Source organism: Anomaloglossus baeobatrachus, chromosome 2, assembly GCF_048569485.1.
Source record: "Anomaloglossus baeobatrachus isolate aAnoBae1 chromosome 2, aAnoBae1.hap1, whole genome shotgun sequence".
NCBI lineage: Eukaryota > Metazoa > Chordata > Amphibia > Anura > Aromobatidae > Anomaloglossus > Anomaloglossus baeobatrachus.
This window is the reverse complement of record NC_134354.1, coordinates 3,158,959-3,184,250: the sequence shown is the minus strand read 5'-3', so window position 1 is coordinate 3,184,250 and position 25,292 is coordinate 3,158,959. Positions and strand designations below refer to the sequence as shown.

Genomic DNA, 25,292 nt, shown 5'->3' with positions numbered 1-25,292 from the left:
TTGGTCTGAGCACGCCCAGGGCCCGCCCCCCCTCCACAGGACGCCGGCAGCCATTCCTGCATGCAGTCTGGCTGGAGGACGGACACAGGCTCTGGGAGACCCAGACTAGGGATTTCTGGCGACCACACACCCGCGTTTAGCGGGCGGTAAGCAGCACATTAGTGCTGGCCCCACTAGTGCCACAGTGTTGTATTGGTGTACTTTTTCCTGTACCAGATATATATATATATATACTGCACTGTACGGTCGCTTCTTGGCTGTATACCCCTATATTGCTCTGAGGAGACAGCAACATGTCATCCACAAAACGCAAGGGTGCCAAGGCACGGGCTGTATACACTGCTTGTACAGCATGTGGGGCTAATCTACCAGCAGGCTCCAACGACTCTCATTGTGTGCAATGTTCGGTCCCGGTGCCACTTCGGCAGCCGGACTCTATGGTAGTAGTGGCCCAGGCAGAGACGCCTGTGAACCCTGCCCCGGTGACGGGGACAGAATTTGCAGTCTTTGCTGACAAAATGTCTGTGACCATGACAAAAATCCTGGAGACCTTGCAGTCCAGGCCAGTTGCTCAGACCATGGACACTGCTGTGGCTATGTTCCCAGGTCCCCCTCAGTTGGAACTAATCCGTACTTCAAGGGGGTCCCAGGCATCACAGGCTGAGGGCTCTGACTCTGATGACAGTCCCAGGCAGCCTAAGCGAACTCGCTGGGAGAGACCCTCCACGTCATCACGCGGGTCAGGGTCTCAGCGAGAAGGGTCTCTATATGATGAGACAGAGGTGGGTGATCAGGAGTCTGGTCCTGACACCGCACTCAATTTGGATACGCCAGATGGTGACGCCATGGTAAATGACCTTATAGCGGCCATCAATAGGCTGTTGGATATTTCTCCCCCAGCTCCTTCAGCAGAGGAGGCAGCTGCCCAGCAGGAGAAATTCCATTTCCTGTATCCCAAGCGTAAATTGAGTACTTTTCTGGACCACTCTGACTTCAGAGCATCAATCCAGAAACACCATGCTTATCCGGACAAGCGTTTTTCCAAACGTCTTAAGGATACACGTTATCCCTTTCCCCCTGACGTGGTCAAGCGCTGGACCCAGTGTCCGAAAGTGGACCCTCCAATATCCAGGCTTGCAGCTAGATCCATAGTTGCAGTGGAGGATGGGGCTTCACTTAAAGATGCCAATGACAGACAGATGGACCTTTGGTTGAAATCTGTCTATGAAGCTATTGGCGCGTCGTTTGCTCCAGCATTCGCGGCCGTGTGGGCGCTCCAAGCTATTTCAGCTGGTCTGGCACAGGTGGACTCTTTCTTAAGTCCAGCAGTGCCGCAAGTGGCGTCCTTAACTACGCAAATGACTGCGTTTGCGACCTACGCTATCAATGCGGTACTAGACTCTACGAGCCGTACCTCAATGGCATCCGCCAACTCTGTCGTTTTGCGCAGAGCCTTGTGGTTAAAAGAATGGAAAGCAGATTCTGCTTCTAAAAAATGTTTAACCAGCTTGCCATTATCTGGAGACAGACTGTTTGGTGAGCAATTGGCGGAAATCATTAAACAGTCCAAAGGTAAGGACTCTTCCTTACCCCAGCCCAGATCAAGCAAACCTCAACAGAGGAAGTGGCAGTCAAAGTTTCGGTCCTTTCGAGGCTCGGGCAAGCCCCAATTCTCCTCGTCCAAAGGGACTCAGAAAGAGCAAAGGAGCTCTGATTCCTGGCGGACTCACTCACGCCCCAAGAAAGCAACCGGAGGTACCGCTTCCAAGGCGGCTGCCTCATGACTTTCGGCCGCCTCCCTCCGCATCCTCGGTCGGTGGCAGGCTCTCCCGCTTTTGCGACATTTGGCTGCCACAGGTCAAAGACCGGTGGGTAACAGACATTTTGTCTCACGGGTACAGGATAGAGTTCAGTTCTCGGCCTCCGCCTCGGTTCTTCAGAACTTCCCCACACCCCGACCGAGCAGATGCCCTTCTGCAGGCGGTGCATTCTCTAAGAGCAGAAGGAGTGGTGGTCCCTGTTCCTCTTCGGGAACGAGGGCAAGGTTTTTACTCCAATCTCTTTGTGGTGCCAAAAAAGGACGGCTCATTCCGTCCTGTTCTGGACCTAAAACTGCTCAACAAGCATGTGAACGCCAGGCGGTTCCGGATGGAATCCCTCCGCTCAGTCATTGCCTCAATGTCTCAAGGAGATTTCCTAGCATCAATAGACATCAAAGATGCTTATCTCCATGTGCCGATTGCTACAGAGCACCAACGCTTTCTACGCTTCGTGATAGGAGACGACCATCTTCAGTTCGTAGCTCTGCCATTTGGTCTGGCGACAGCCCCACGGGTGTTCACCAAGGTCATGGCGGCAGTGGTAGCAGTCTTGCACTCTCAGGGACACTCTGTGATCCCTTACTTGGACGATCTACTTGTCAAGGCACCCTCTCAGGAGGCATGCCAACTCAGCCTGGATGTTGCACTGGAGACTCTCCAGACGTTCGGGTGGATCATCAACTTCTCAAAGTCAACTCTGTTACCGACCCAATCACTGACGTATCTTGGCATGGAGTTTCATACTCTCTCAGCGATAGTGAAGCTTCCGCTGGACAAGCAGCGGTCACTACAGACTGGGGTGCAGGCTCTCCTTCAAAGTCAGTCGCACTCCTTAAGACGCCTCATGCACTTCCTCGGGAAGATGGTGGCGGCAATGGAGGCGGTTCCGTTTGCGCAGTTTCATCTGCGCCCTCTTCAATGGGACATTCTCCGCCAATGGGACGGGAAGTCAACATCCCTGGACAGGAAAGTCTCCCTTTCCCAGACGGCCAAGGACTCTCTGCAGTGGTGGCTTCTTCCCACCTCATTATCACAGGGAAGATCCTTCCTACCACCGTCCTGGGCGGTGGTCACGACAGACGCGAGTCTGTCAGGGTGGGGAGCAGTTTTTCTCCACCACAGGGCTCAGGGTACGTGGACCCAGCAGGAGTCCACCCTTCAGATCAATGTTCTGGAAATCAGAGCAGTGTATCTTGCCCTACTAGCCTTCCAGCAGTGGCTGGAAGGAAGGCAGATCCGAATTCAGTCGGACAACTCCACAGCGGTGGCATACATCAACCACCAAGGGGGGGACACGCAGTCGGCAAGCCTTCCAGGAAGTCCGGCGGATTCTGATGTGGGTGGAAGCCACGGCCTCCACCATATCCGCAGTTCACATCCCCGGCGTAGAAAACTGGGAAGCAGACTTCCTCAGTCGCCAGGGCATGGACGCAGGGGAATGGTCCCTTCACCCGGACGTGTTTCAGGAAATCTGTCGCCGCTGGGGAAGGCCGGACGTCGACCTAATGGCGTCCCGGCACAACAACAAGGTCCCAACCTTCATGGCACGGTCTCGCGATCACAGAGCTCTGGCGGCAGACGCCTTAGTGCAAGATTGGTCGCAGTTCCGGCTCCCTTATGTGTTTCCACCTCTGGCACTCTTGCCCAGAGTGCTACGCAAGATCAGATCCGACTGCAGCCGCGTCATACTCGTCGCCCCAGACTGGCCAAGGAGGGCGTGGTATCCGGATCTGTGGCATCTCACGGTCGGCCAACCGTGGGCTCTACCAGACCGACCAGACTTGCTGTCCCAAGGGCCGTTTTTCCATCGGAATTCTGCGGCCCTGAACCTGACTGTGTGGCCATTGAGTCCTGGATCCTAGCGTCTTCAGGATTATCCCAAGGGGTCGTTGCCACCATGAGACAGGCTAGGAAGCCCACGTCCGCTAAGATCTACCACAGAACGTGGAGGATATTCTTATCCTGGTGCTCTGCTCAGGGAGTGTCTCCCTGGCCATTTGCATTGCCTACATTTCTTTCTTTCCTGCAATCTGGGTTAGAAAAAGGTTTGTCGCTCGGCTCCCTTAAAGGGCAAGTCTCGGCGCTATCCGTCTTTTTTCAGAAGCGTCTAGCACGACTTTCTAAGGTACGCACGTTCCTGCAGGGGGTTTGTCATATCGTACCCCCGTACAAGCGGCCATTAGATCCATGGGATCTGAACAGGGTACTAGTTGCCCTCCAGAAGCCGCCCTTCGAGCCTCTGAGGGAGGTTTCACTTTCTAGACTATCACAGAAAGTGGCTTTTCTGGTAGCGATCACATCTCTTCGGAGAGTGTCTGAGCTAGCAGCGCTGTCATCCAAGGCTCCCTTCCTGGTCTTCCACCAGGACAAGGTAGTGCTGCGACCCATTCAGGAGTTTCTCCCGAAGGTGGTATCCTCTTTTCATCTTAATCAGGATATCTCTTTGCCTTCTTTTTGTCCTCATGCAGTTCATCGGTATGAGAAGGATTTACATTTGTTAGATCTGGTGAGAGCACTCAGAATCTACATTTCCCACACGGCGCCCCTGCGCCGTTCGGATGCACTCTTTGTCCTTGTCGCTGGTAAGCGCAAAGGGTCGCAGGCTTCTAAGGCCACCCTGGCTCGATGGATCAAAGAACCAATTCTTGAAGCCTACCGTTCTGCTGGGCTTCCGTTTCCATCAGGGCTGAAGGCCCATTCTACCAGAGCCGTGGGTGCGTCCTGGGCATTACGACACCAGGCTACGGCTCAACAGGTGTGCCAGGCAGCTACCTGGTCGAGTCTGCACACTTTCACCAAACATTATCAGGTGCATACCTATGCTTCGGCGGACGCCAGCCTAGGTAGAAGAGTCCTGCAGGCGGCAGTTGCCTCCCCGTAGGGGAGGGCTGTCTTTGCAGCTCTAACATGAGGTATTCTGTACCCACCCAGGGACAGCTTTTGGACGTCCCAATCGTCTGGGTCTCCCAATGGAGCGCCGAAGAAGAAGGGAATTTTGTTACTTACCGTAAATTCCTTTTCTTCTAGCTCCTATTGGGAGACCCAGCACCCGCCCTGTTGTCCTTCGGGATTTTTGGTTGTTTTCGGGTACACATGTTGTTCATGTTGAATGGTTTTCAGTTCTCCGACGATACTTCGGAGTGAATTTGTTTAAACCAGTTATTGGCTTTCCTCCTTCTTGCTTTAGCACTAAAACTGAAGCAGCCCGTGATCCCACGGGGGGTGTATAGCCAGAAGGGGAGGGGCCTTACACTTTTTAGTGTAATTGCTTTGTGTGGCCTCCGGAGGCAGTGCTATACACCCAATCGTCTGGGTCTCCCAATAGGAGCTAGAAGAAAAGGAATTTACGGTAAGTAACAAAATTCCCTTCTTCTATATCTGCCCAGTAGCCACATCACAGCCTATCTTGTATACTGGGGGCCTACACTGAAGCGCAGCCTCTTTTTGGGTTACAAACCTCCATGTGTATGGGCAATAGGAACCTGTTACTATAGAATATAATCACCTGTGGCTAATGGGGGAGGGGTGCACAGTCAGAGGACTCCATAATGTAGACAAAAAGACTGATGGCACTCCCAAAATGCAGTCTGAACAGGTGTAAAACTGAACATGACATAAAATAACAAAAAAAGACACATGGATAAATCACATGGGTAAATCTCTCATCAGGTGGCAAGGTCACTGACCCTGAAAATTAATGAGGTGGATTTCTATGAACCATTTATGGATGAACCAGTCACCGTCCCTGATAAACCCTACACCGAGGAGGAGCTGGTGGACTTCATCAACAAGCACCGGAGGTGAATATCCCGAGAACACTCTCCTACTACAAGCTCATCACAGAGCCGTCCCCCGCTCATCACAGAGCCGACCCCCGCCCATCACAGATCCATGATGCTCTCATCACAGATCCGACCCCCGCCCATCACAGATCCGACCCCCGCCCATCACAGATCCGACCCCCACCCATCACAGATCCATGATGCTCTCATCACAGAGCCGACCCCCGCCCATCACAGATCCGACCCCCGCCCATCACAGATCCATGATGCTCTCATCACAGAGCCGACCCCCGCCCACCACAGAGCCGACCCCCACCCATCACAGAGCCGACCCCCGCCCATCACAGATCCATGATGCTCTCATCACAGAGCCGACCCCCAGCTCATCACAGAGCCGACCCCCGCCCATCACAGAGCCGACCCCCGCCATCACAGAGCCGACCCCCGCCCATCACAGAGCCGACCCCCGCCCATCACAGAGCCATGATGCTCTCATCACAGATCCGACCCCCGCCCATCACAGATCCGTCCCCCGCTCATCACAGAGCCAACCCCCGCCCATCACAGAGCCGACCCCCGCCCATCACAGATCCATGATGCTCTCATCACAGATCCGACCCCCGCCCATCACAGAGCCAACCCCCGCCCATCACAGATCCGACCCCCGCCCATCACAGATCCGACCCCCGCCCATCACAGATCCATGATGCTCTCATCACAGAGCCGACCCCCGCCCATCACAGAGCCGACCCCCGCCCATCACAGATCCATGATGCTCTCATCACAGAGCCGACCCCCGCCCATCACAGAGCCGACCCCCGCCCATCACAGAGCCGACCCCCGCCCATCACAGAGCCGACCCCCGCCCATCACAGAGCCGACCCCCGCCCATCACAGAGCCGACCATCACAGATCCGAACCCCGCCCATCACAGATCCAAACCCCGCCCATCACAGATCCGAACCCCGCCCATCACAGATCCAAACCCCGCCCATCACAGATCCAACCCCCGCCCATCACAGATCCAACCCCCGCCCATCACAGATCCAACCCCCGCCCATCACAGATCCATCCTACACTCAAAAGGTACATCCCACACTTATTGTAGAGCATTCCTCACAGATCCATGCTGGTCTCATCACCAATCCATCCCAAGCTTATCGCAAATCTGTGTTGCACTCATCACAGATCCGTCCCCTGCTCATCACAGATCTGGCATCTGCTCATCACAGATCTATTATCACTCATCAAAGATCCATCCTGTACTCATCACAGATCCATCTTATACTTTTCACAGATCCATGCCCCGCTCATCACAGAACCGTCCCACACTCATCATAGATCAGTCCCCCACTCATGACAAATCCAACCCCCGATCATAAATTAGTTCCCCACTCATTACGGAGCCATCCTGTGCTCATCACAGATCCGTCCCACTCATCACAAATCCATCACCCTCTTGTCACAGATCCATCGAGCACTCATCACAGTGTGGCAACTGCACCTGTGTCCTGCTGCCATCCCACCTCAGTCCTCCACACCTCTGTCCTGCTGCCATCCCACCTCGGTCCTCCACACCTCTGTCCCGCTGCCATCCCACCTCGGTCCTCCACACCTCTGTCCCGCTGCCATCCCACCTCGGTCCTCCACACCTCTGTCCCGCTGCCATCCCACCTCGTTCCTCTACACCTCTGTCCCGCTGCCATCCCACCTCAGTCCTCTACACCTCTGTCCCGCTGCCATCCCACCTCAGTCCTCCACACCTCTGTCCCGCTGCCATCCCACCTCGGTCCTCTACACCTCTGTCCCTTTGCCATCCCACCTCAGTCCTCCACACCTCTGTCCCGCTGCCATCCCACCTCGGTCCTCCACACCTCTGTCCCGCTGCCATCCCACCTCAGTCCTCCACACCTCTGTCCCGCTGCCATCCCACCTCGGTCCTCCACACCTCTGTCCCGCTGCCATCCCACCTCGGTCCTCCACACCTCTGTCCCGCTGCCATCCCACCTCAGTCCTCCACACCTCTGTCCCGCTGCCATCCCACCTCAGTCCTCCACACCTCTGTCCCGCTGCCATCTCAGCTTTGCCCGACAGCCAATGTACCTCCGTCATCCTTGATAAAATATTTAATCCTTTCTTCTATTGTTATAGGGCAACCTTGAGGAAGCTTCGTCCTGAAGACATGTTTGAGACATGGGTAGGTGGAAGACCCTGTAGCTGGAGAATCAATGTGCAAGGAAATGGAGGACGGTGAGGGGGAGGCTGCGTATTTGGGATACTCATGTAGGTTTTCCAGCCTTAGGATATTAATAAGCCGTCAATTTCAGATCAGAGGGGTCTTTCCCCAATCTCTCATAAAATACATTTGCATGGTCTTTGTTCTAACCCTCATCCTGGCAAGCTTTAGATAAACCTACTAGTTGGATGCTAATATGATATATCTGGGCAGGGCTGCCATCAGGACATAGTTATGGGGCTCGGTGAAGAGGGGGGCCCGGGGTAATTACTTTATGTTTTATTACGCCCTGGGCCCTGCCTCCAGCTCTTCACCAGGCCCCCCTTCGCCCCAGGCCTTCCCCCCCCGCACCCCGTCACCAGGCCCACTCCGTCCCCAGGTCTCACCCCCCCAGCTCTTTACCGGGCCCCACTCCAGTCACCACCAGAGTTGCACTACTAATAAGGCCGCTGAAGCAGAGGGTGCTGCCGAGTGTGACATCATCAGTGAGGTCAGATGTTGCCGGCCCACCCTCTGTTCCTCGTGAGGTTTGTACTGAACATGCGCTAAATAGGCTGCCACACTCAGTACAAACGGGAAGTCACCGCAGCGCGCCAGGATTTAAGTGTCACAAGTATATATATATATTTATTTATTTATTTATATGATCTGACTGTATGTGTGTGTGTATGTACATATATATATACATATATATATATATATACACACACATACATATATATATATATATGTATATATATATATATATATATGCGCGCGCGCGTGCGTGCGTGTGTGTGTGTGTGTGTGTCCCGGCTCCTGGTCACGGCTCATACAGAGCATTATACTGTTGGAGGAGATTAAGTCCAGCAGCAATGCATTCAAGATAAAATCAAAAAGTCTTTATTGATGTCATCCAATAAAACTGATAAAATCCAAGTATGAAAAAAAATGAAGATAAAATCCCGGGAAACAACTTTACATGTTTCAATCAGCGAGTGACCTTAATCAGAGCACCATAATGTATATACAGGTCCACACTATCTTGATTTTGAGTTTGTCTGTATACACTATATGTATATAGTGTGGATGTGTGTACAGTATAGTGTTGTGTACACACTATATACAGACAGCAGCTTCTATTCTATATACAGCTAGCTGCAACGGATATTCTATATACAGCCAGGAGCCTCTATTTTATATACAGACATCAGCATTCTTTATTCTATATGCAGCCATCATCAGCCTCTATTTTGTATGCAGCAGGCAACAGACTATTCTGTATACAGTCCTCCACAGTATCTGTCATGTGTACAGCCCACAGAAACCTCTATTGTATATACAGCCCGCAGCAGCGTCTATTGTCTATACAGCCCGCAGCAGCCTCTATTGTGTATACAGCCCGCAGCAGCCTCCATTGTGTATACAGCCCGCAGCAGCCTCCATTGTGTATACAGCCCGCAGCAGCCTCCATTGTGTATACAGCCCGCAGCAGCCTCCATTGTGTATACAGCCCGCAGCAGCCTCCATTGTGTATACAGCCCGCAGCAGCCTCCATTGTGTATACAGCCCGCAGCAGCCTCCATTGGGTATACAGCCCGCAGCAGCCTCCATTGGGTATACAGCCCGCAGCAGCCTCCATTGGGTATACAGCCCGCAGCAGCCTCCATTGGGTATACAGCCCGCAGCAGCCTCCATTGGGTATACAGCCCGCAGCAGCCTCCATTGGGTATACAGCCCGCAGCAGCCTCTATTGGGTATACAGCCCGCAGCAGCCTCTATTGGGTATACAGCCCGCAGCAGCCTCTATTGGGTATACAGCCCGCAGCAGCCTCTATTGCGTATACAGCCCGCAGCAGCCTCTATTGCTTATACAGCCCACAGCAGCCTCTATTGTCTATACAGCCGGCAGCAGTCTCAGGGAGCAGTCCGGGGCAACAGTGCCAGTGAGCAGTCCTGTGAAGCTGTCCTGCGGAGCAGTGCCAGGGAGCAGTCTCGTGGAGCAGTGCCTGTGGAGCAGTGCTGGGGAGCAGCCCCAGGGAGCAGTGGTGGGAAGCAGTCCTGAGGAGCAATATCGGGGAGCAGTCCCATGGAGCAGTAGTCCCAGGGAACAGTCCTGTGGAGCAGTCTTGGGGAGCAGCGGCGGATGCCTAGCTCTTACAGCTAGATCTAGGAATATAAGCTAGGGTACTGTAGGAGTGTGATGAACGCTAGTGGAGGGAGAACGCTGGACGGATCCTTAGGAGACTGGTGACACCTCTGGGATCTGAGCTTCCCATCAATTTGTGAGACTCATTTGCTTTCTGTTGGTGCAGCAAGGGTTAATGACACGTTCCTTGCTGGCAGCCCCTGATTAGTTTCTCGGCTGCAGCTGGAATCGGGGCTTGTTTCTATTTAATGGTCATTAAATTGGTGTTTGTCCATCAATACCCAAACATGTATCACCAGTTAAAAAGCCGCCTCCGGAGGTCGTATGGAGGAAGGCGTCCAGGGCATGTATATTTCCTCCATTATACGTCCGTTCACCATATCTGTGTAAGGGGATACATACTGTGTGTATAGAGTCTAGTGCGAGGTGCAAGAGAATATCCGGGACACAGGGTTACTAAAGAGCTCTTGTATTACTTCATACAAGTGCACAAAACACAAAGGGTTAAACAGGTGCAGGGAGCAGAGGCTGGGAACAAGGTAAGCAGGAATGGATCCTCAAAGCTCAGCAGAAGCCTCAAGGTATAATCCAGCCTCTCCTCACTGTACTTATAAGTGTCCATGGCCGAGCAGAAGGGTCCTGTGCGGTCACGAGCTCCAGGATCCAAAACACAGGATGGCAAAAAAGTAGATCCTCCAAAGACGTCAGGAGACCAGGTTACAGGCAGACTGCAAACAGGATTCAGAAGCACCGGTCCATCAGCTGAGGAGGCTTAAGCAGGTAATTGGCAGGGAACAGGGCGGGAACATAGAAGCTGAGGAATCCATATTGACTGAGGGCAAAGGTGAGGGCAACAGAACAGGAAGTAAGATGGCCGACGGAAAAAAAACCAGATTATAGCAAAATGACAGAAAACAAGGCAAAAAGCCTGAAAACCTCACAATCTGGTGATGTGGTTATCGGCACAATATCTGAGCTGCTTTCTGTTCTTGTGGACAGGGGAGCAGGAGACAAAATGGTGGATTGTCGCTTTGCTCGGACCCATGGTCTTACCTGTAGCACATTAGTGAGATCCAGCCGTATATTGGCCATCGATTCTGCTCCTCTCTGCCAGAGAGGGTTTTCCCAAGTCATACATAATGTGAACTTGCCCATAGAGACGCTTTACAAGGAGCTCCTGTCCTGCTACATCTTGGAGGATCTGCCCTCTCCCATTGTTATGGGCCTTCCCTGGCCGATAAAACACAATTTGGTGATTGATTGGTGGTTCGGAGGCGTTGTCAGTTGGGGCAGTTTATGTGAGAGCAATTGCCTGGGTACAACTATCTCTGCCGTTCTTATAAAAACATGCCATCTTTTCCTGCCAAGGTGGCTAGGGTGCGTCTGGAAAAAAGGGGCGAGATTCTACCCTCACTCCAGGTTAATGCTGGGCCTCGCTGCCCTCCCAGGAGAGATGGCTGAGGGAGGGTGGTCATTCCCACTAAGTGTCCTGTTCCTGAGGGTAAGAGTTTTACGTGACGAGGGGATGCCTTTGTTGTCTGTCCTTGAAGGAGATAACCTTCTTCTAATAAACGCATGGTTGGTAAGAAACTTTCAGGTCCGGACCTGTGTGTGAATGACTATGTATGGGTGTCCACTAAAAATATCAGGCAGAGGTGCTCATCTGGGGCTCGGAGCTCTAGGTTTATCGGATTATATAGTGTTGCTGACATTATTAACCCTATGGTGTTTTGTCTGGAGCTAATGTGGCGCCCCTGACCTGGTCAGACACCACTGAGTACTGCACCCATGCTGGGACAGTGCTTCCAGGTCTCCCACACATTTAGAGGGGACCCTTGGGTAGCCTCTGGAAGAGGTTAGCTTTCAATTCTCAGCAAGGGGTGTAGTGGAGGGGCTGGAAGCTAGGTTGCAGTGGCAGTCAGAATAGGAGGAGCAAGCCAGTCTGGAGCAGTGTACAGAAGTTGCTGAAAGAGGCAGACGTACAGCCACGCTAGTCAGACCCTGCACGTGTGGTAGCTGTTAGCGGGGGAGTACAGTGACCAGAAAGTCAGTCTGAAAGACACCTGAAGAGAGGCAGTCGAGTACAGGGACTGCTGGTGACTGGAAACGCACAGGGAACAGGTCCCTAGAGCCAGACATCCATTTACTGATCTACTAAACCTGCCGGTGAGGGGACTAGAGGTTCCTCACCAAAGATGCAGAGTTCGAGCCTCAGCAGCAACAGGGGGACCCATAAGGAGATAGGGCCAGAATCCATCTCATCTGGTCCCGCTGCCGGCAAACGGGCCAGAAAGGGGAAAAAGGCAGTAGCGACTTCCCTGGATGAATCCCACGATACTGCAAGTAAGGGCTTATCCAAAACAAAAGGAGTGCTAGGAAGGCGATTTAACGGTTACCCTCAGTTCGGCCTGAAGGAGTTCCTGGTTCCACCTGGTTGAATCTCAGCATCGCCCGAGCTCCTCACAACAAAACATCCAACTGTGAGTAAACAAGTTGAAAGACACTTTGGACTGTGACTGAGTTATTCTGCGACCTATTGTTCCACACACCCGAGTCCCTGGGGCCAGCCTCACTCTCGGGAGGCCACACCATCCGACTGCAGATTCCATCAGCCCCAGACGCTTGTTAACCTGCAGTGGCGGTCACCTATAACCCTGACCGCAAACCGAGAGTGGCGTCACGACTCAGAAGTAAATAACCTGACATTCCTGTTGCCAGCAGTAATCAAGTGGAGACCCTGTGGCGTCCCAGAAGGTGGAGTGACGTCCCTGAGGCGACCGCTACAGGTGGGCGACACACTACCCCCTGTATTGAAAGTCAATAACATCTTCCACCGATCGTCGCTCAGGCAATTTGTCACGCCTCTGGAGCCTCTGTTATTATCGAAGCCTCCAGTTTGCATTTTCGAGGACATAGAAGGTTAGGTGACAACGGAGATAAATACAAGTAAGTTATTGCGTTCCTTCTGTAGGTCGTATCCAGACAAGTTTGGTCTTGAGTGTCCTGAGGCCCTTCGTAAAATAGGAGGTACAATCATGAGTGTCTCCTGTCCTTAAGAGACTTTTGACAGCTCTGGGATCTCAGCTTCACATGAATTTATGAGACTCTGGATCTTAAATGTATTTGCTTCTGTTGGTGCAGCAAGGGTTAATGACACATTCCTTGCTAGCAGCTCCTGGTTAGTTTATCTCAGCTGTAGCCAGTTTGTGACCACTCTTCTTCTCTTTCAATAGTCTCCTGATCCATCACCTGGTGACGTTGATAGATTCCTTCTATTCTGACCACCTCGGAGTGAGGAAGTCTCCAGAGGCTGCTGGAGATCTGCTGCTTAAGTTCTATTGTTGGAGCCATGTTGTCTGCAGCCCTGGTGTTGGGCTGCAGCAGTCCAGTTTGTTTCATATCCTTTTGTCTATGTTCGCCTTTCTGTCCTCCTTCCCCTGTGTTCTGTTACAGTAGCGGTGACATCCAATATACTCACCGGCCTTGGCACTAGCCAGGGTGAGTGGGGGGACAGTTAGGGACTATGCACGTGATGGCGACAAGGGGAAGGACTCGTATAGGGATGTTATATGAGCTCAGGGGCCAGACACAGGTTAGTGTAAGAAGGTGTCCCATACACTGCTCCCTATCATCAGGGTCTTTCTGAACCCTTTCCATCCCGTTGTAACCCCTGTGTTGCGCTTTGCGCCGGACATCCCCTAGTCTGTGCGTGACAGCTGATGCAGCAGGCACAGTTTCACCTACCTGACTATCTCCACCTGTGCAAAAACCACCAGAAAGAAACCCCCATAAAATATCAAACTTTATTATAAACAAAAATAATCAAAAAGTGCAGGTAAAACCAGATAATATCATACATTTCAGGAGACGGGGCCCCGGGCCAGAATTCCCTAATGTCTCCCTTCCTGACTGCGGAGGTTGGCACCCTATATATAATGAAATGGCGCCCCCGCTCAACGAGGACTGGCCATTATAACCCTATACTGATGTCTACACGTGCTGCTATTCTAATTGAGGGCCTTATAAATCCAAAGTGACACCACCACATCCTCCCAGATCAGTTATTCCTTTCCATCGGAGTTTCTTTATATCACGTCCACAAACCAGTATTGCCTGTTAGTCTGTGACCTTTGCCTTGGTACCTTGTCTTCTAGTTGGTCCCTTTAGTGTGAAACTAATTGGGTCCTGCTCCCCAGTATGGCTAACAGGAGGAGCTTGCTCTCAGGGTTCACGCTTGGGATTTTCTGGACTGTATGTGTGGGAAGTCCTATCCCTGACCTAGGGTCCACGTACCCCGTCGTGCCCTGGCCCCTGCCCGGTGATGGTACCTGGGCAGGGGCGCCTGCTGTCCTCCATGACAATGCCGTGCCCCTTGTCATGATCCCCTGCGACCGGGGGTGTGAGGGAAATCCTGAGATATGTTGAGAATTATGGCAAAATCAGCCAGCTGGCCCTACACCTACACCCCCTCCCTGCACACACAGAGATTCCCCTCAGATCACTCAGCATCTGGGAAGGTGTCAAATCCAATTACACTGCCAAGCCAGAGGAAGACTCCCTGGGGGGATATGTCCATTCATCAAGGGAGTGGGTGGGAAACTGGAAAACCTTGATGAAGCTTCAAAGGGATCCAGGACCCTCTCTCCCAGTAGGAGTTCATATTCCTGACTCCGTAACATCATACACAGTTATGATATTACCGTGCGTCTGAGCCATACACCCACTACATCATTAAAATTTGGACTCCAAGCTGCATCTCTGCATACCCTCGAATTCTTTGTCGCGCCCTTGGTCGGCGAGATACAGAGAACTGAGAGTAGGAGTCCGTTAGAGGAGTCGTGCATGGACTCTTTATGCAGAGGGGACACAGATGGATCTGATGACACCAGAATCGTCTCGATAGGACCTCCCAGTCCGGAGTTGCGGATCATATTTACTTTGGGATATTATTTTAAACTCAGGACAAATACAAAAATTCCATATTGTATATATTGTAGTATCTAGTGTTCCCTTACGGCGATTAAACATATATACTTTAATCTTGGGCTGTTCTGTTATCTCGATCCTGAATCCCACGTCTGTGGGCTCGGCTTAATAGTTATCGTAATCGATTGGTGGCAGCGAGTTTATGCCAAGGATCATTGTGGGGCAACCAGTGAGATCTGGGGAGGTTTAGATATATTCCGCCTGCGGGAGTCATGGGAATATATACCTTACTCTCACCGGGAACCCTTCAATCATCAGCATAGTAGAATAGCGGCCTCCTTGCTTATTGTCGGGCAATTCCATAATTGGCCTGACTATAAGAGGGGCACTAGAGAGCGAGTCACGTGTTCTGTCGGGTGGAAAGGGGGGGTGTAACTTCCTCTTCCTCCCCCCTTTTCCTGACAGGGGGTAAAGCTGCTACCAGGCCCAGACCAACGTCTGCTACCTAGTAGCTTCACGGAGCCCAGTCCTGACCTCCTCTCTCTTTCGTCTCCAACACTACACTGAACTGCTCGTGACACTCCTGACCTCCCCTTAACCAAACTCCCAAGTGGGCGACCCTATTCCACTCAGGCCATCCACTGGTGTGTCTGGTGGGTGTGGTGCAGAGTGTTCCTAGGATTTTGATTAGCTTGTTCTTGGCAACACCAATGGTTAGGGACCCATAACCAAGGAGGAGGTGGATATTGCACAGAAGGGCAGATTGCACAATACCCTGTGACGACATGATAGGCCAGGGCGTCACACATTGAATATTGATGTTCCTCCTATTATCGTGTGTTGATCACCCGGCTTTGGGGTTTTTCAGTGTTTCAGCAAAGCGATATTTTTGGTTCTCATTGACTGTGGTGAGTGCACCTTGTTCAGACCATGCAGCTTTTTCTTCTTGCGTGTTCTTGCATGGTTCAGGTTCCTTCTTTCATACTGTCACACTCCCGGTGTCCCAGAAGCGCTCCTTACCTACTGAGCCGGTCTCACCATCCAGGCACTGCTCCGTAACCACTGAGCCAGTCACACCTGCGTCACGCCACCGCTCTGTACCCACTGATCCAACCTCGCCAGCGTACCACCGCTCCTTCCTCACTGGTCCAGTCCATGCGTCCACCGGTCACGCCTGCCATTCCCACTCATGCTCCCCAGAGTCCTGTTCCTGGTCTCAGGAGTCTGATTCTGACTAATGTTCTGTATAGGACCGAGCCGCGCCCACTCTCCTGGTCTTATAGGCCCAGCACTGCTGCAACAGGAAATTACCTGAGGCTGTGCTGGGTATATAAGACTGGCCTCTCCATGTGGGCGGGGCCTGATCATCGCTTGTGTTTCTATGCCTTGTCTTGTGAGCTCGGTGCTCAGGTCTTTGTTCCTGTTTCCTATCACTGCCTTAAAGTACGGTGTGACCTTAGTGACCTGGTCCTGTCTTTGCTTCCTGATACCTGCACCCGTTCCTGCCACGTTAGTGCTACAGCTACCGTGTACCCTGCCCTCCAGGTGGGGTGCTCGGTCCAGTGGATCCACCTCCTGAGCCTACCAGTCCTCCCCGGCCCTCACACATACTGTCCTTTCCTCCATCACTATTTCTTTATTATATTTATTTATAACCTTATTTGTAGGGCCCGTTTATCCTAAGTTGAGTGTGTTGGCCAGACAAGGTACGTGTGCGAGGTCGCCAAGCTTCAGAGCCACCACCAGGTTACGGTTTCCAGGGCAGGCAGTCTGGAATTGTGGCCATTCAGTGTTTGGGTCTGTGGGTGGGTGGCTGCGTATTTGCGCTTGCATTCCAAGGCCTGGGGTAAAGACAGCTGAATGCTGCGCTGGGACATGTGGTTGCTAATGCTGTTTGTGAATGTAGGAAGACAGGTTCGGGGGAGAGGGGGGACATCCGCACCTGTGTCCTGGACAGGGGAGTGACCAGCACATAGCACAGGAGAAGAGGCAGTGGTGTCAGAGAATGTTTGTGGATCCAGGTGTTCGGCCCACTTAGTCTGATGGTTGGATGACCTGTGCCTGAGCATGCTGGTGGTGGTCAGAATGGTAGTGGTGTGGTCCCTTGGTATGGCACAGGTTTCACATGAACACTTTCTTATCTTCTGCATTTCCTGTAAAAAGCATCAGACTGATGAACACCTAGCCCTTGGCCTGGCATCTTGATGCATATGGTTCCTCTTGGGAACAGTAATCCTCCTCCATCTGGTCACCCCACTGCCTCATTCTCTCTGTCACGGAGCTGTGAATTCCTCCCCCTCTGAGCTGCTGTCCTCACTCTCAATGCTACCTTCCTAGGTTGGCTCAGTGACTTCATCATCCACCACCTCGTCTTCCACTTTTCTATTCTGGTTCTACTCCTAACTTGTAGACTTATTATGACTTGTTGGCAACTGTGCCTCATCATCACCCCCCTCTTGAGACAGTAATTGCTCTTCTCCATTGTCGCCTTCTTCTGACCGTGGCAGCTCAAATATTTGGGCATCACCACATACCATCTCCTCATGTGTCTCTTGAAACATGCACAGTGAGAGGCCAGAAGAAGCCATTAAATGGAATGGTAAAGAGCTCCTCAAAGTGTCCCAGTGCGGGGCCACTTGTCTCCTTAGGGCTGCTTCTCACTTGCGAGTTTCTCGCAGTAGAGCAATGCGAGAAAATCTTGCATTGGAATCGGACACATGTTAGTGAATCATTCAGCTCGCATTTGCGATTTTTTTTCTCAGTCTAAATCGGACTGAGAAAAAAATCGCAGCATGCTGCTTTTTTGCGAGTTTCTACTGCGAGTATCTCCAATGCAAGTCTATGGGAGCGTGTAAATAATGGGATGTCACGGGACGGCACTCACCATCCTAGTGACATCCGATTTTCTAAATACATTTCTCGCATGTTTCCTAAAACACTGGAAATGAGCGATGTCTCCCAATGTCTGTCAATCACTATTCTGTCAGTCGGTCTCTCCCTCTCGGTCTCTATTCTCTCTCTGTCGGTCCGTCATTATCTCTGTCCCTCTCTCACAGTCTGTCGGTCATTTTCCCCTCCTCTCTCATACTCACCGATCCCCGGCGCGGCGCTGCACGGCGTTCACACTGCTCCGGCGGCTTTTACTGTTTTGAAAAAGCCGGCCGCTCATTAAACAATCTTGTATTCCCTGCTTTCCCCGCCCACAGGCGCCTATGATTGGTTGCAGTGAGACACGCCCCCACGCTGAGTGACAGGTGTCTCACTGCACCCAATCACAGCAGCCGGTGGGCGTGTCTATACTGTGCAGTGAAATAAATAATTAAATAATTAAAAAAACCGGCGTGCGGTCCCCCCCAATTTTTATACCAGCCAGATAAAGCCATACGGCTGCAGGCTGGTATTCTCAGGATGGGGAGCTCCACAATATGGGGAGCCCCCCAGCCTAAAAATATCAGTCAGCAGCCGCCCAGAATTGCCGCATACATTAGATGCGACAGTTCTGGAACTGTACCCGGCTCTTCCCGATTTGCCCTGGTGCATTGGCAAATCGGGGTAATAAGGAGTTAATGGCAGCCCATAGCTGCCAATAAGTCCTAGATTAATCATGTCAGGCCTCTCCCCGAGATACCTTCCATGAGTAATCTGTAAGTTACAGTAAATAAACACACACACCTGAAAAAATTATTTATTAGAAATAAAAAACACTAACTAAACACTAACTAAAATATTTACACAGCTAAGAGCGGTATTATTAGAGAATAGAATAGATTTTTTTCAGTATCAGCAGCACGCTGTGTAATGTTTGAGTCTCCAGGCCTGTAATACACTATCCCTACTCCAGCAGCTCGCCCTACACTTAATGTAGAATAAGAGCGGTATTCTTAGAGAATAGATGTATTCAGTATCAGCAGTGTGCTGTCTAAGGCTAGAATCACTGCCTACATGCCTCTGATACATATCCCTTCTCCAGCAGCTCGCCCTACACTGAATGCAGAATAAGAGCGGTATTCTTAGAGAATAGAATAGATGTATTCAGTATCCGCAGTGTGCTGTGTAAGGCTAGAATCCCTGCCTACAAGCCTGTAATACACTATCCCTACTCCAGCAGTTCACCCTACACTAAATGCAGAATAAGAGCGGTATTCTTAGAGAATAGAATAGATGTATTCAGTATCTGCAGTGTGCTGTGTAAGGCTAGAATCCCTGCCTACAAGCCTGTAATACACTATCCCTACTCCAGCAGTTCACCCTACACTAAATGCAGAATAAGAGTGGTATTATTAGAGAATAGAATACATTTTTTCAGTATGAGCAGAACGGGGTTAAGGCTAGAATCCCTGCCTACATGCCTGTAATACACTATCCCTACTCCAGCAGCTCGCCCTACAATAGATGCAGAATAAGAGCGGTATTATTATAGAATAGAATGGCTTTTAGTTAGCCATGAACAAGACTGTTGGTTACTGTTGTACCCACAGGTCCTGTCACTCTATAACACACTGTCTCTTCTCCAGCAGAATCTCTCCATAGTCACTACACTGTTTCCAGGTAGAGCGCGGCAAACATGGCGTCTCTGGGTCTTATTTAGACCTGATGACGCCATGCAGCCGGCCAATCACAGTAATGCCAGTAACCAAGATGGCTACAGCATTACCATGATTGGCAGGAAATCCCTGCATGTTTACTGCCTGATAAAAAGCCGGAAAACATCCGGGGCGGGGAACAACAGAGTGCTCGATCCGGTACTGAGCAGTATATTCTCACACTGCACCATTATATTTTCACACTGCACCATTATATTCTCACATTGCATCATTATATGATCACACTGCACCATTATATGATCACACTTCACCATTATATCAGCACACTGCATCATTATATCAGCACACTGCACCATTATATTCTCACACTGCTCCATTATATCAGCACACTGCACCATTATATTCTCACATTGCACCATTATATGATCACACTGCACCATTATATGATCACACTGCACCATTATATCAGCACACTGCATCATTATATCAGCACACTGCATCATTATTTCAGCACACTGCGCCATTATATCAGCACACTGCACCATTATATTATCATACTGCACTATTATATTCTCACACTGCACCATTATATTATCATACTGCACCATTATATTATCACACTGCACCATTATATTATCACACTGCTCCATTATATCAGTACACTGTGCCATTATATCAGCACACTGCACCATTATATCAGCACATTGGACCATTATATTATCACACTTCACCATTATAGTATCACACGGTACCATTATATTATCACACTGCACCATTATATTATCACACTGCTCGATTATATCAGCACACTGCTACATTATATTATCACAATGCCCCATTATATTATCACACTGCGCCGTTATATCAGTTCACTGCGCCAATTTATCAGCACACTTCACCATTATATTTTCACACTGCACCAATATATTCTTACACTGCTCCGTTATATCAGTACACTGCACCATCACATTGTCACATTGCTCTATTATATTCTCACACTGCACCATGATATCAGCACACTGCACCATTATATTATCACACGACGTCATTATATTAGCACACTGCACCATTATATCAGCACACTGCACCATTATATTCTCACAGTGCGCCATTATATTAGCACACTGCACCATTATATCAGCACACTGCACTATTATATCAGCACTCTGGACCATTATTTTCTCACACTGCACCATTATATTCTCACACTGCACCATTATATTCTCACACTGCACCATTATATTCTTACACTGCACCATTATATCAGCACACTGCATCATTATATCAGCACACTGCATCATTATATCAGCACACTGCACCATTATATTCTCACACTTCTCCATTATATCAGCACACTGCACCATTATATTCTCACATTGCACCATTATATGATCACACTGCACCATTATATGATCACACTGCACCATTATATCAGCACACTGCATCATTATATCAGCACACTGCACCATTATATTATCATACTGCACTATTATATTCTCACACTGCACCATTATATTATCACACTGCACCATTATATTATCACACTGCACCATTATATTATCACACTGTACCATTATTTTATCACAATGCACCATTATATTCTCACACTGCTCTATTATAACAGTACATTGCACCATTATATCAGCACACTGCACCATTATATTTTCACACTGCACAATTATATCAGCACACTGCACAATTTTATTATCACACTGTACCATTATATTATCACAATGCACCAATATATTCTTACACTGCTCCGTTATATCAGTACACTGCACCATCACATTGTCACATTGCTCTATTATATTCTCACACTGCACCATGATATCAGCACACTGCACCATTATATTATCACACTACGTCATTATATTAGCACACTGCACCATTATATCAGCACACTGCATCATTATATTCTCACAGTGCGCCATTATATTAGCACACTGCACCATTATATCAGCACACTGCTCCATTATATTCTCACAGTGCGCCATTATATTAGCACACTGCACCATTATATCAGCACACCGCACTATTATATCAGCACTCTGCACCATTATTTTCTCACACTGCACCATTATATTCTCACACTGCACCATTATATTCTCACACTGCACCATTATTTTCTCACACTGCACCATTATATTCTTACACTGCACCATTATATCAGCACACTGCTCCATTATATTATCACACTGCTCCATTATATTATCACACTGCACCATTATATCAGCACACTGCACCATTATATCCTCACACTGCACAATTATATCAGCACACTGCACACCTGATGCACAGTTTATCATCCCTGCTATTGCCGCAGTGTCACTGGTGTCTCTGGTTTATTACAGGAGGACGATCTGGATGGAATTCACATTGTGGCTTTCGCGGAGGAGGAGGATCCAGGTGAGACGCTGCTGAGGCCAGTGTGTGATAGTCATGGATTGCAGACATACAGTGGGGGAAATAAGTATTGGATCCCCTGCTGATTTTGTAAGTTTCCCACTGACACAGACATGAACAGTCTATAATTTTAGGTTAATTTTAACAGTGAGAGATAAAATATCCAAAATAAAATCTAGAAAATCACATTGTATAAATGATGTAAATGTATTTGCATTCTGCAGAGAGAAATAAGTATTGGATCCCGACCAACCATTAAGAGTTCCGGCTACTACAGACATTAGCCGCTCCTAATCCCCTCGTTCCCTGCCTTACAGACGGCTCTTACATTGTCCCCTGCATAAAGACTCCTGTCCTCAGACTCCATTATCAGTCACTCTAACCTCTACAACATGGGCGACCAAAGAGTCAGGGGCAAGACCATAGACCTGCACAAGGCTGGAATGGAGAAGACCATAGACCTGCACAAGGCTGGAATGGAGAAGACCATAGACCTGCACAAGGCTGGAATGGAGAAGACCATAGACCTGCACAAGGCTGGAATGGAGAAGACCATAGACCTGCACAAGGCTGGAATGGAGAAGACCATAGACCTGCACAAGGCTGGAATAGAGAGGACCATAGACCTGCACAAGGCTGGAATGGAGAAGATCATAGACCTGCACAAGGCTGGAATGGAGAAGACCATAGACCTGCACAAGGCTGGAATGGAGAAGACCATAGACCTGCACAAGGCTGGAATGGAGAAGACGACAGACCTGCACAAGGCTGGAATGGAGAAGACCATAGACCTGCACATGGCTGGAATGGAGAAGACCATAGACCTGCACAAGGCTGGAATGGAGAAGACCATGGACCTGCACAAGGCTGGAATGGAGAAGACCATAGATCTGCACAAGACTGGAATGGAGAAAACCATAGACCTGCACAAGGCTGGAATGGAGAAGACCATAAACCTGCACAAGGCTGGAATGGAGAAGACGACAGACCTGCACAGGACTGGAATGGAGAAGACCATAGACCTGCACAAGGCTGGAATGGAGAAGACCATAGACCTGCACAAGGCTGGAATGGAGAAGACGACAGACCTACACAGGACTGGAATGGAGAAGACCATAGACCTGCACAAGGCTGGAATGGAGAAGACCATAGATCTGCACAAGACTGGAATGGAGAAGACCATAGACCTGCACAAGGCTGGAATGGAGAAGACCATAGACCTGCACAAGGCTGGAATGGAGAAGACCATAGACCTGCACAAGGCTGGAATAGAGAGGACCATAGACCTGCACAAGGCTGGAATGGAGAAGACCATAGACGTGCACAAGGTTGGAATGGAGAAGATCATAGACCTGCACAAGGCTGGAATGGAGAAGATCATAGACCTGCACAAGGCTGGAATGGAGAAGACCATAGATCTGCACAAGACTGGAATGGAGAAGACCATAGACCTGCACAAGGCTGGAATGGAGAAGACCATAGACCTGCACAAGGCTGGAATGGAGAAGACCATAGACCTGCACAAGGCTGGAATAGAGAGGACCATAGACGTGCACAAGGTTGGAATGGAGAAGATCATAGACCTGCACAAGGCTGGAATGGAGAAGATCATAGACCTGCACAAGGCTGGAATGGAGAAGACCATAGACCTGCACAAGGCTGGAATGGAGAAGACCATAGACCTGCACAAGGCTGGAATGGAGAAGACGACAGACCTGCACAAGGCTGGAATGGAGAAGACCATAGACCTGCACATGGCTGGAATGGAGAAGACCATAGACCTGCACAAGGCTGGAATGGAGAAGACCATGGACCTGCACAAGGCTGGAATGGAGAAGACCATAGATCTGCACAAGACTGGAATGGAGAAGACCATAGACCTGCACAAGGCTGGAATGGAGAAGACCATAAACCTGCACAAGGCTGGAATGGAGAAGACGACAGACCTGCACAGGACTGGAATGGAGAAGACCATAGACCTGCACAAGGCTGGAATGGAGAAGACCATAGACCTGCACAAGGCTGGAATGGAGAAGACGACAGACCTACACAGGACTGGAATGGAGAAGACCATAGACCTGCACAAGGCTGGAATGGAGAAGACCATAGATCTGCACAAGACTGGAATGGAGAAGACCATAGACCTGCACAAGGCTGGAATGGAGAAGACGACAGACCTGCACAGGACTGGAATGGAGAAGACCATAGACCTGCACAAGGCTGGAATGGAGAAGACCATAGACCTGCACAAGGCTGGAATGGAGAAGACGACAGACCTGCACAGGACTGGAATGGAGAAGACCATAGACCTGCACAAGGCTGGAATGGAGAAGACCATAGACCTGCACAAGGCTGGAATGGAGAAGACCATAGACCTGCCCAAGGCTGGAATGGAGAAGTCCATAGACCTGCACAAGGCTGGAATGGAAAAGACCATAGACATGCACAAGGCTGGAATGGAGAAGACCATAGACCTGCGCAGAGCTGGAATGGAGAAGACCATAGACCTGCACAAGGCTGGTATGGAGAATACCATAGACCTGCACAAGGCTGGAATGGAGAAGACCATAGACCTGCACAAGGCTGGAATGGAGAAGACCATAGACCTGCACAAGGCTGGAATGGAGAAGACCATAGACCTGCACAGAGGTGGAATGGAGAAGACCATAGACCTGCACAAGACTGGAATGGAGAAGACCATAGACCTGCACAAGGCTGGAATGGAGAAGACCATAAACCTGCACAAGGCTGGAATGGAGAAGACCATAGACCTGCACATGGCTGGAATAGAGAGGACCATAGACCTGCACAAGGCTGAAATGGAGAAGACCATAGACCTGCGCAAAGCTGGAATGGAGAAGACCATAGATCTGCACAAGACTGGAATAAAGAAGACCATAGACCTGCACAGGACTGGAATGGAGAAGACCATAGACCTGCACATGGCTGGAATGGAGAAGACCATAGACCTGCACAAGGCTGGAATGGAGAAGACCATAGATCTGCACAAGACTAGAATGGAGAAGACCATAGACCTGCACAAGGCTGGAATGGAGAAGACCATAGACCTGCACATGGCTGGAATGGAGAAGACCATAGACCTGCACAAGGCTGGAATGGAGAAGACCATAGATCTGCACAAGACTGGAATGGAGAAGACCATAGACCTGCACAAGGCTGGAATGGAGAAGACCATAGACCTGCACAAGGCTGGAATGGAGAAGACCATAGACCTGCACAAGGCTGGAATGGAGAAGACCATAGACCTGCACAAGGCTGGAATGGAGAAGACCATAGACCTGCACAAGGCTGGAATGGAAAAGACCATGTGCAGCCAGTCCATCTGAAGAAGGCCCATGTGCAGCTGGCCTGTCTGAAGAAGTCCTATGTGCAGCCGGCCCATCTGAAGAAGGCCCACCCATGTGCAGCCGGCCCGTCTGAAGAAGGCCCATG

General features: G+C 50.2%; 1 protein-coding gene across 1 annotated transcript in view; it reads left to right on the top strand.

Moving 5' to 3' along the window:
- CASQ2 (calsequestrin 2) overlaps window positions 1–25,292 on the top strand; it is a 215,673-nt gene that overhangs the window by 63,136 nt on the left and 127,245 nt on the right. The window contains exons 6-8 of the mRNA XM_075334827.1: window positions 5,490–5,620; window positions 7,754–7,799; window positions 21,788–21,842. Of these exons, the coding sequence (XP_075190942.1) occupies window positions 5,490–5,620; window positions 7,754–7,799; window positions 21,788–21,842 (232 nt within the window). The remainder of the gene's footprint in view (window positions 1–5,489; window positions 5,621–7,753; window positions 7,800–21,787; window positions 21,843–25,292) is intronic.